Here is an 11,984-nt window from a genome sequence, read left to right as displayed (position 1 = left end):
CTTTTTCTCCCTCTTTTCCAATTTTTAGATAGGCCTACAGTGTGTCTCACCCTCATATATTGTACAGTATGTCAGTTACCTTACCAGTTACCACTATTGATGGATAGCTGTCTAACTGCAGACAGGGGCGCCACTAAAATTGTTGGGCCCCATGAAAGATTCAAATGTTGGGTCCCGAAAATGACAAATTATGTTATCAGCATCCTTCCAGGGGCCCTGTCAGTGCTGTCGGGCCCTTAGAATCTGTAACACCTACACCACCCCACCCCACCCCCCTCGCGGCACCGATGACTGCAGAAGGATGTGTGAGACTTTTCAGAGGAGCTTCTCTCTAGCCAAGTGAATATTATGTCTGTAAATGTACATATTTCCCTCTTATTTAGGATATTCAATAGTAGTGATCTGAATATCTTCCGGGCAAAGGGCAGTACAAATATGATTTGAAAAAATGTTAGTGGCCATGTCTCATTTTACGCTTCACACAGTGACTGGGTGAACAGAGACAGGCCAAATATTAGTGGGGTGAAGTGAGCCACCCCAGTGTAAGCTGATAGACTTTTCTACTTTAAAACTTTGAAGACCACGTTTGGATCCGAGCAGCTAGATTAACAAGAACACTTTGCAAAGCCAATATTTGGGGTGATAAGACAATTACTTCATGGATGACCTCAGTGGCTACACGCCCCATCTCTGTGAGGGGTGTTTTTTTTGTTTTTTTGCCAAGGATGTCTTCCTGGTATAAGGGTCTGACATTGTGGCTGTGCTACAATGTATTACTAACAATAAATCCAATTAATTTAATATTTCACTGAAATGTGTTTGAGACCTAATTAACATGTGCTTTATAATGGCATGAAGTGTCTCACTTTTCCCAATAATACATCTGACTCACTTTAACTCACACTCATCTTTTTAGGACAAAATTAAATTTCTAGCAGTCCAGGCTCATCTTCACCCAGCATCAATCACATGGTTTCATGTGTTGGAGGTTTAGTAACATATGTGACATAACTATTTCTACCTGGATCTATTTTCTCTGACAAAGCAGCTGACTACATTCAGAGCAATTCCATGGGACAATAGAGTAACATGTAATTCAAAAAAACTTCCAGTTTGCCATAGCCTATATGGATTCCTCCAGACTCACTATTTTAGCTTTAGCAATCAAAAAAAGCTACTGTAATTTTGGGATTTCGGTTCCCTATTATGTATTCTTTTTTTTCAGTCTCAGAAGGTTTCCAATCAAATCACTGCACCCTGACAGTGTTTGCAATAGTAGGAGGGTATGAATGTGACTAACTGTATATTATGGTGTTGAAGAATTCTTCCTTATGCTGACAAATTTTCACACAACCCCTTCATCATCATCCCTCTTGTAGCAGTATGAATCTTAAAAATTAGTTTTTGTTGTGCTACCAAACAGGGACGAAACGGCTAATTCTGAACCCTTCGTACAAACAGTTCCAATGGAATTGGAGGGAAGCTAGTTTTCTTCCAAGATGACTTCATATGTGGCTTCAGTTGCGCTCCCTTCGCCAAGATGAATCTACTCAAGCCTTGTTGAAGCACCATCAGATTATCACCCATTCTCTGATAAATTTCACAGTAAGTGTGGCTTGTAGACCTCTCCAGGTCTCTATCAAAACATTAGATGACCAGGTGTTACTGTACATTGGATGTTACATTTGGCCAAGGATTGGTGATGATCTGAGGGAGCTTCCGCAAGGCTAAAATTGGGCAGATTCATCTTTGCTAAGCAGTGTTAATTTTGTCATCCATTTTTTTATTTAGTCTTAGTCTTAGTCTTGTGTCAACGTCCATTCTTAGTCTTCGTCGCTTTTAGTCTTTCAAAAATCATTTTTGTTTAGTTATTATTTAGTCGACTAAAATTCCTCAACATTTTTGTCTAGTTTTAGTCTTTCACAAATAATTTTTGTTTAGTCATTATTTAGTCGACTAAAAGTCCACAACTATTTTGTCTGGTTTTAGTCTAAACATTTTAGTCTTCAGTTTAAGTCACAATACAATAAAACACAGGGCCTTTAGTAATGCACTAGGACTTGCTTATTGCCATTCTGGTAAAGCAGTCAATAGTGCATACAAATGTGAATATGTCGCTGGTGCTACGTATTCGTAAAGGGATTTTTGTTTTGTTAGAGAAGCTTCTCCCCCAATATTCGTTAGGGTCAGTCTGCTAAAAGTAAAATCGGTGGATGGATTCAGCTGTAATTAAATCCCATAGTGTCCCTTTAAATGTTAATTACCAATTAACAATTCATGTATAGGTTTTAGTTGTGGTTGTTTATGTCTGAGCCCCCCAAAAAAGTCTACGTCTTGGTCGTTTTTAGTCTTTCACAAATAATTTTTGTTAGTAAGAATTTAGTCGACTAAAAGTTAGTTCTTAGTCTTAGTCACTTTTAGTCTTTCACAAATCATTTTTTGTTTAGTCATTATTTAGTCGACTTTAAGTCCTTAACATTTTAGTCTCGTTTTAGTCTTTCACAGATCATTTTTGTTAGTCAGAATTTAGTCGATTAAACTCTCAAAAGGTTAGTCGACTAATATATTTAGTCTTAGTCTAGTCGACAAAATTAACACTGTTGCTAAGGACACGCTACTGAAGCCACATGCAGAGTTATCTTGGACAAAAACTTGCTTCCTTGCCTCCAGGGCAATGCTCCAAGCCACACAGTTTAGTCAATCAAGGTGTGGATGGAGGACCACCAGATCAATACCCTGTCATAGCCAGCCCAAACTCCTGGCCCATGCCCCATTGAAAACCTCTGGAAGGTGATCAAGAGGAAGATGAATGGTCACAAGCCATCAACCTGACCTCAGCAAATTGACTTCTTGCTGTGTAACAAAGTGATACAGAGTGAAACAAGGGGTATTTTTTTATTATCATAATTTCATTTTTAGTTGTTATTAAACTGAGCAGCACAACAATGTAATATTTGTTAACAAAAATAAGTAATTATCCTTTTTTTCTGTTACATTACATTACATTACTTTCCCAGACAAATGATGCATAATATGGACACCTGTCAAACCATAAATACTACAGTATATCACGAAAGTGAATACACCCCTCACAGTTGTGCAGATTTTTGAGTATATCTTTTCATAGGAAAGCATTACAGAAATTTCACTTTGACACAATGATTAGTGACCTTTTAACAACATATTTAACCGCTTAAATTTCTTGTTCACTCAGAAAAAAACAAAATACAGCCATTAATGTTTGAACATGTACTCACAAAAGTGAGTACACCCCAGATTAAAATCCAGTAGAGAAGGGGCTGTGTTGGCTCGAATCGTCTCGAATTGAAACGAAATGAAAAGGGATGAAAAGGGAGGTCATCAGTGTGCGTTTCAACCTTTCTTTACATTGAACTTTTACATTTTGAGTCTGCATCTGGCTTAAATAGATTGGTGTGAGATTTGAATGCAATCCTATGGAGAATTTCAGGATCTGATTCAGTGGTCACAGTGCATGATGACATGCATGTTTCTTTTAGGTGTATTTCAGATTGCCAATGTTGACAGCATTCATGCATCCCCAAACCATGTCAGTCCCACTACCATGCTTGACTATGGAGAGGATACACCTTTTTGTAAAACTCACTTGTTTACCACCACACATGCTTGACACCATCTAAAGTATATTTGTTTATCTTGGTCTCTTCAGATCACACGACATGGTTCCAGTGATCCATATCCTTGGTCTGTTCATCTCTCTTGAGACCAAGATAAACACATTTGCTTTAGATGGTGTCAAGCATGTGTGGTGGTAAACAAGTGAGTTTTACAAAAAAGTTGTATCCTCTCCATAGCCAAGCATGGCAGTGGGACTGACATAGTTTGGGGATGCATGAATGCTGTCAATATTGGCAATCTGAAATACACCTAAAAGAAACATGCATGTCATCATGCACTGTGACAACTGAAGCAGATCCTGCTATTCTCCATAGGATTGCATTCAAATCTCACACCAATCTATTTAAGCCAGATGCAGACTCAAAATGTAAAAGTTCAATGCAAAGAAAGGTTGAAACACACACTGATGACCTCCGTTTTAATCCCTTTTCAATTCGAGACGATTCGAGCCAACACAGCCCATTCTCTACCGGATTTTAATCTGGGGTGTACTCACTTTTGTGAGTACATGTTCTAACATTATTGGCTGTATTTCGTTTTTTTCTGAGTGAACAAGAAATTTAAGCGGTTAAATATGTTGTTAAAAGGTCACTAATCATTGTGTCAAAGTGAAATTTCTGTAATGCTTTCCTAGGAAAAGATATACTCAAAAATCTGCAAAACTGTGAGGGGTGTATTCACTTTCGTGATATACTGTATATACTAAGAATATTTCCACATTATATCTATATTTATACTTTTGAGTCCAAAAAATATAGTCTGTTTACTAACACACAACACTATTAAGAATTATGTGCTTTAAGTGGATACAATACAAAGGCTTTTGCTATTTTCCCTTTTTGCATTACAAAGCACAATTGTTATTATTCCTAGATCATTTGGATGACACACAAATGTTACCCACACTCAGCATTAGGCAAAATATGAAAATATTTCTTCAAAGGAAAAAAAATACATAAAAAAGATTTGATACGCACGTTTGACTTTTCACAAATTTTCACATCACTGTTCAGCACAATCTGTATAACAATATATACTAATGATATCTATTATGACATTTGCAACATGAACTAGCAATACAGATATTTTAATCACTAGACTATTGCTATTACCATATTATTATTCTTGTGAAACTGTTGTAAAATTCACATTAACTGAAAAGTGCAGGTAGAATGTTGCATAGAGAATTATGAGAGCAAAAAAGAAAGACAGAAATAAATTCATACAACAGAGCTTTCATGCAGCTATTCCACATGTATATATATTTGACCCAAGCACTTTCAGTCTTGCCATCCCTGGGAGGCCACATGGTTAAGCCAAATAAGTTATAACAAGTAATTGCACTGCAGAGAGTGTATCTTGTTTGCCGAATATGATGTAAGCTTATCCTTTTCCAGATTACCTGCTTCAGTAAAGAAAGGTGATTTTACTACTACTATCTGTTCCTGTCTGTTTACACCGAAGACCAGCATTAACATTGAAGAAAACATTAAACAAAATCAGGTGACAGCGACTCACAGGAGTTGAAAGGGACTCTGAAGAAGAAAAGGAAGTTCAAACCAGTTACTTACAACTTACGACCTGGATCAATGAAAAAATAACAGTCCTCACAGACAAAGGTATCAGTGAAACACATTTATATGCACAGAATGTTCCGGTTTCAAATGGAATATTGTCAGTAGGCTTTCTGTTTTAAACAAGTTCAGGAATATTGCGTTTACATGTGTGGAATAGTGTTCTGAAACTGAAATATTCCCAAAAGACGGCCACATTTGGAATAAATAAAGAGTTCACATGACTCGTGCCCAGTACTCCTACCATTCTGTTTAAAATCAGAGTGTTCCTCACATGTGACTTTACTCACAGAGAATCCTCACAAACTGACAATAGCAACTAGAGCAAAAAAAAAGCTGTGCTCAATCAATGTGCTCAAATCTATGTAAGATACTGTACATTAAAGTGCATTTAGGCCGTAAACATATTTTGATTCAAACGTCCCTTTGGCCATGGCTGAAGAGTTGAGGTCATCAAATGTCTTCTTCCAAAGGTACTCTGCTCAAGTACACAAGTGTATAGTGCTAAATCATATGTACTGGATAGATACCACTGGCACTTTAAGAGGAGCTACGGAAGGCTGATGCCACAGCCAATAAGTTTCTCATAATATTAATAAAATAATAAACTGTCGGAATTTTATATAATGTTACAGGGTTGGAAGGACATAAAAAACTCAGTTGTTGTTAAAGCTTCTCTGCTGGATGCAATACATTGTGCTGAACTATAACTTTATTACTATTATTACTTAATTATTACTATAACTATCACTGCCCAACTCTGCTGGTCTTTCAAAAAGTACATTCTGAGTAAAAAGTGACAAGACTTATTTTTGGAACCTTTCCCAATACATTTCAGTTCTGGACTGATGTTAGGGAAAGGCCACCGCACATCAGCACAATGTTGGTTACCCCTGGCAGCAGACACTGGCAGCACACTTTATGCAGCAAACAAGTAGTATAGTAGCATAGTAGCAGGTGGATTCAACAATGGATTCAAATAATCAACGCTGACAAACAATTGTTGGACCCGATGTGCGGTGGCCTGAACCTGGAGCTACATGTCTGGATCACTGGAGGTGGGCCTGCTCACCACAGAATATCCACTTCCAGTCACCACACTGATAAAAAGGATTTTGAGGGGCAGTACATTTCACTGACAAAAAAATGATATTTTTTACCCCAACAAATTAGGTTGCTGAGGTTACTCTGATGCAAGGAGTATAATATACTCACTCTACCTATAAATAAGGAGTAGGACTTAGTACTGGTGAGAAATGACTAAACTATACCTCATTTGCATTCATACGCTATAACTAATACTAATGGCTAGTGTCGAAACTACCTATAAATGACTAAACTTTACCCAATTTACATTCCAACACGGTAACTAATACTATTGGCTAGTATGATCCAAACCGTCTCTGTCAAAACTACCTATTGAAATTGGTTAAGGCCCGCAATGCGCATTGCTTTCTGGGACTTCATTGAATGAAGAATCAACCGGCGACTGTGGCAAGCCTCGCAGTGGATGAAGTTAACTTCCAATGGACGAGACAAATTCAGAAGGTAAGCTGGCCATCTCGTGCATTAAACATGGGATACAAAACATGAACAATGATCAAAAGGAAACTAAATCACGCTAGAGTTGTAGTTGGCTCGTAACTGTCTGACTGTGACTCAGGCAGCTGCTATCAGCAACGCAAAGGGCAGACAGACAGGTCAATGGACCATGTAAGCTGCCGTTCAAACTTCGTTTGGAAAAGGCAACAAGTATGCCCTGTGTTCAAGATGAACGGATAGCACTACCAATTTCAAAATGTTGTAGAATGAAACCCACTGCAGCCGAGTTTTTTTCCATTCTCAAATGTTGGCTATTTTTGGCGCGCAGACTGGGACTGGCTGCTGGTGGTGACCTGACCTCGTGTGTCGTTCTATATTGTTGCCGACTGTTCCATCCACTGTTTGCGCTGCCACTGCCACTTGATGCTCTGCATCACGCGAAAGCACGGAGGAGAAAATTCTACAAGAAAGCCTCCTTTTTTGCTTTCACACAAGGCTGTAGTGTGATAATCTTACAAGTTACATGCACCTAAAGGACTGTGCTCGTAGACAGACTACGAACGGCACATTACTTCACTATTTCATTCGCCTCAATAAATCCATTCAACATGGAACGGGCGTTTGTAGCTGGTCACTGAATCCTTCATCGTAAGTCTTTCAACAGTTCCAGTCGCGAATCGTCCTCTTTGAATGTTGTTTTGAAAATGTGTAAATTCCTATGGTCACCAAGTTTTCAAATCAATGAAATGCGCGACGAAATGCTTCATATCAACTGTCAAAGCAGTGTGCGTAAACAGTCATCATTCTGGGATGCCTCCGTGCCGAGTCAACTAAAGACTTTTTTGTATTATTAATCATAATCGTAGACATTCTTAGTTTGAATGACAGTTTGAAGATGGGGAGCGAGACAGACGGTGTGTGCATGCCGGGTGCCTGCCTGTGTTACTGGGAGGGAGAGGGGGAGCGAGAGGAATCGATCATCAAATAACTTTTTAAACAACGCTATCCTATACATGCTAAATCCTGCTGAGCATAAACGCTAACAAAGGATCAATCCGTTAACATTGCGAGGAGACATTGATTAGTTTGTTGTAAATGTATCATAGTAAGTAGTCCTAGACCAACACGCCCTTATGTTACTCTGAGTAGTGGTGAGAGGTTTTTGGGCGAGGGACCTCCCAATGTGATCATCCACGGTCATAACATCACCTAACATGAAGTCAGTTATTTTTTGTTGGACGTTGCAAACTCAACCTCAGTGTTAGTTTTGACAACGATCGTTTGATAGTTGCTTTCATAGTCGAAGGACTCGCTATGATCAGACACGCGCAGGTTCCATAAGCACAGCCCTTCTCTCTCTCTCTCTCTCTCTCTCTCTCTCTCTCTCTCTCTCTCTCTCTCTCTCTCTCTCTCTCTCTCTCTCTCGCTGGTCTCCGCAGTTACCACACACTTCAGTTGTACCGAAGTGATGACGTTTGACATTAGGAAGGGCAGTCCAACGAAAAGATACCGGTAGCCTATATTTTCATAACTAGTATAAAAAGTGAAACAAATGCTTCAAAACGGATATTGCAAGGAGTAGAAATGTTTACATAAGAATCGAGTGTAAAAGTAAGCTTACAACTTCTTAAACTTTATCCATGTCAAATTATTCACAATGTTTTGTGCACAATGAAGGTGTTCTGCTTCTGCCTACTGCAGGAGTTGAGAAAAGGCGGTAACTGCTTACCTCTCATGTAAGCTACAGCCTATGTGGTGTGTGGCAAGTCATATTAATGACCAAGAATGACTTACTTGTAACTTAATTGTTATGTGCTTTTAATATGTGTTTCAGGTAGTGGTGTTGCATCTTTTATATGCATGGTTGTCCTGAAGTCATTCTGGAACAGGGTAAGTCGCCGACTGAAGAAAAATAAACAGACTTAAAGGCCATAACACTGTCATGTTATTTGTTTATGAATAGCCATTTTCACTCACTCAGGCTTGCTGTCCTTGTTGCACTGTGCACTGTGTAGGATGGTGGCAGAGTAGATTTTGCAACTAACTAATAGAGGTGCTCCGATCACCATTTTTTGGGTCCGATCACCGATACCGATCACCAAAAATCTTTATCTGCCGATTACCGATCATTGCCGATCACAAAAATGATTTCCTATTTTTTTTAATAGCCTATTAATTATCCTTATTGAATACCATTTCTGCCCATAAACCAATCAATCTTAATTTGCACATGTCTATTATTAGGCTATTATTATTATTATTATTATTATTATTATTATTATTATTATTATGATTATTATTATTATTATCTTTCAGACTAGTGTTGGTAATACAGTCTACAGTATTAATCAATGTATAAGTTATTGCATAGAATAACTAAACTATTTAAGATTGAATTGAAACTGAAACATTACATCAAATAGTCTTCCACATGCGAGAAAAAAACAACCTGTCGCTTTAAATGAGCAGCCTCGTGAGGAGAGCCCCTCCCCTCTCTGTCACCGTCCACAGTTGCAGTGCTCCACTACCGTTCTGAATCTCTCTCTCAAGTTTTAACCACATCTGTCGCCGTTTGGTGTTTCAGCGACTATCAAACTAATCGACTGACTGCCAATTACAACTTTGAAAACAATAATTGACATGTTTGTGCTGACAACGTGAAGTTGTCGCGTGCTGACCAAGGCAACTACACAGGTTATAACGTAACATGGCTCACTGGCGAGTACTCAATCGCAAATTACATTGTCAGGTAAACGGCGCATGGATCGGAAAATCAGATCATTGTTGATGCAGATATGGTTATGAATGGTGGAAATGAAGGGGGGAATGGCGAAAAGTTATAGACAAGCAAAGATGCCTTCTTTTGGTGCAGTTGCAGCTGTGCAGAGCCAGCGCCTACATGCAGCGCCAGGTGTAAAGGCAAATGGTTGCGTGAGGAATTTAATATCTCTCGATCGGTTTTTTGATCGGCATGTTTTTCCGATCACCGATCAGGCTATTTTTGGCCATTATCGGCCGGTCATGATCGGCAGCCGAGCAATTGGAGCACCTCTACTAAATAATAAACTCATATTTACAGTTAGTACTATTATAACTAATATTGCAATTTGCGCAGTCATAGAGAATATTTTGAATTTGATGGTGGTGGTAAGAATCAGTGAAAAAGATTTATGACTGGGCCCGCATTGAAATATGGAACGAGACTGCCAAATACATTTCACAGTGCACCTTTGAGGTCAATAGATCCCTTTACTGTTTGCATACAGATGTGACATAATCAAGCTGCGCTCTCATTGTTGGAGCACAATGGACCATGTATGCACATTTGTAAAGAAACTAGCCAGGTGTTATTTCTGAAATAAGCAAATGGATGGTCACGTTAACTTCAGATATGAAGTGGGCACCGCTCATTCCTTATGGTGGCCTCAGTCCGGACGTTCTTAAATTTCTTGAAACAAACTCCTATGTTCTGAAACAGCCTATTCCCGTAGAATAGCGTAACAAGTGTTCTTTTTAGGGTCTCTATTTAAAAAAAAGGACGGCAGGTCATCTCTCTTTAGGGTCTGCACTGTCTGTGTGTGTGTTTGAGTCAACAATGCGTGAGCAGTCTGATGACTTAACTTCTATGTGAAGCTGTCAAGAGCTGTGTAGAGGGCAAATACACTGTGGATTGGTCACAACTGTCACTAATAACTCAACCCCTTTACTTTTTCAGCTCTAGACAGATGACCAAAACAGACACTAGAATGTACCTTTAAAGAAAAAAAGTTTAACCAATGAGTATTCTTAATAGTGTATCTTGTCACAGGGTTGTGTTCAGGTGCATGACAACTGACAACATTGAGAAGACCCAGGAGCGGGAGAAGGGCAGCCTGATGAAAGAAGGCGACAGTGTTCTGTGGTCACACCTGAGATGATGGTCCTGAAGAGGAACGAGAGGAGATACTGGGCATATAAATACAGGCACTGTACGTTGTTTTTCTGTCCATTATCTTTTTACTCTTTTTGGCATACTGTATTTCGCTCGCATATGTAGTAATCAGTATGTGTTATTGTTAAAGGGTCATCACAGTGGAGGACAATCCTGAAAAGGTTGAGGACTTCACTGTGCCCATCCCTGAAGTCCCTCCATTCGGTGCAGCAGCTCTTTCCACCATACTGCCATGCTCTGGGTTGTCCCTGCCACCATCCACCTTTTGGGTCATCCGTGCCGCCAGCCATCACCGTGCCTGCAGCGCCTGGGTCATCCGTGCCACTCCCCACCATGCTGCCAGTCATCACTGTGCCTGCAGCACCTGGGTCATCCCTGCCACCATCCACCGTGCCTTCAACGTCCACAGCACCTCCGGTCTCTGTGAGCCAGTTTGCAGCTCTACTGGCCTCTCCAGTATACAGTATGCTGTAATTGCTAATGGTTTCTCTGAGTGGCCTGACGGTTTAAATTGTCCCGTAGCCCAACTATTTACCACTAAACAAGTGATTTTGTAATAAGTAGGAGATCTTTGCAATGTTATCAGTATGGTTGGACTCTGATGTTTCACTGCTGTATGTCTTCCTCAAAGAGTAAAACGAATTCTGAGTATTCTTGGATTTAGTCTTTGAAAAGTAGAGCAGCCCGTTTGTTTGAAACTGTTGTCCTGGACACCAAATAGACTGGAACTGATATCCTTTTTTAAAAGAAACTGGTATCCTTTTTATGTGTGCAGTTTAATGGTAGAACAGTATACACTGATGTGCCTTTATCAGTAACCAAGTGAAAACGGAACAAAATTTGACTATTTCTGTCAAAAACTGCTACAAATTCTACATATTGTTTATATAAACCTAGTTCTGGAGGAAGTCTGAGAGTTATTGACAGTTGCCATGTCTAGCTTCCGCCTTCGCGTAAATTTAAATCCCTCCTTCCCCTGTCATGCGCAAAGGCTATCCTAATTGTCCCAGCACCTCCCCCTACTCCCTCATCTCACTGGATCACCCAGCTACATGTCCCCTGCACTTATGGAGTGGAAGCGGATCTCGTGCCGCATGATCTCTGCAGAGTCCCAGGACAGAGGCCAGCTAACATCGAATTATGCCTATTGACTATGGTTACCATACTCCAGGGCAAACTCGTGAATTAAATGGTCCTGTAGTTTATGTTTGTTTACTTTTTGTGAGATAAACTGAAACATTGTGTATCTGCTCATTTTTCACATTTTCCTGTTGGCGATA

General features: G+C 39.6%; 1 protein-coding gene across 1 annotated transcript; it reads left to right on the top strand.

Annotated features, from left to right (window-relative positions):
* The first annotated feature begins 10,509 nt into the window (after positions 1–10,509).
* On the top strand, positions 10,510–11,194 carry LOC134441356 (YLP motif-containing protein 1-like). The gene is made up of 2 exons (XM_063191632.1): positions 10,510–10,741; positions 10,835–11,194. Exons 1-2 carry the CDS (start codon positions 10,687–10,689, stop codon positions 11,176–11,178), a joined length of 399 nt encoding a protein of 132 aa, XP_063047702.1. The 5' UTR covers positions 10,510–10,686; the 3' UTR covers positions 11,179–11,194.
* The last annotated feature ends 790 nt before the right edge of the window (positions 11,195–11,984 follow it).

The sequence above is a fragment of the Engraulis encrasicolus genome, chromosome 24, assembly GCF_034702125.1.
Source record: "Engraulis encrasicolus isolate BLACKSEA-1 chromosome 24, IST_EnEncr_1.0, whole genome shotgun sequence".
Classification (NCBI taxonomy): Eukaryota; Metazoa; Chordata; class Actinopteri; order Clupeiformes; family Engraulidae; genus Engraulis; species Engraulis encrasicolus.
The sequence above is the reverse complement of the archived record's forward strand: the minus strand, read 5'-3'. Positions and strand labels throughout refer to the sequence as shown.

Bases quoted from the DNA above. Each gene is read 5' to 3' on its own strand.
- LOC134441356 (XM_063191632.1), top strand. From the start codon at position 10,687: ATGATGGTCCTGAAGAGGAACGAGAGGAGATACTGGGCATATAAATAC. The intron at 10,742-10,834 runs GTACGTTGTTTT...TTATTGTTAAAG, and splicing joins GGCATATAAATACAGGCACT to GGTCATCACAGTGGAGGACA.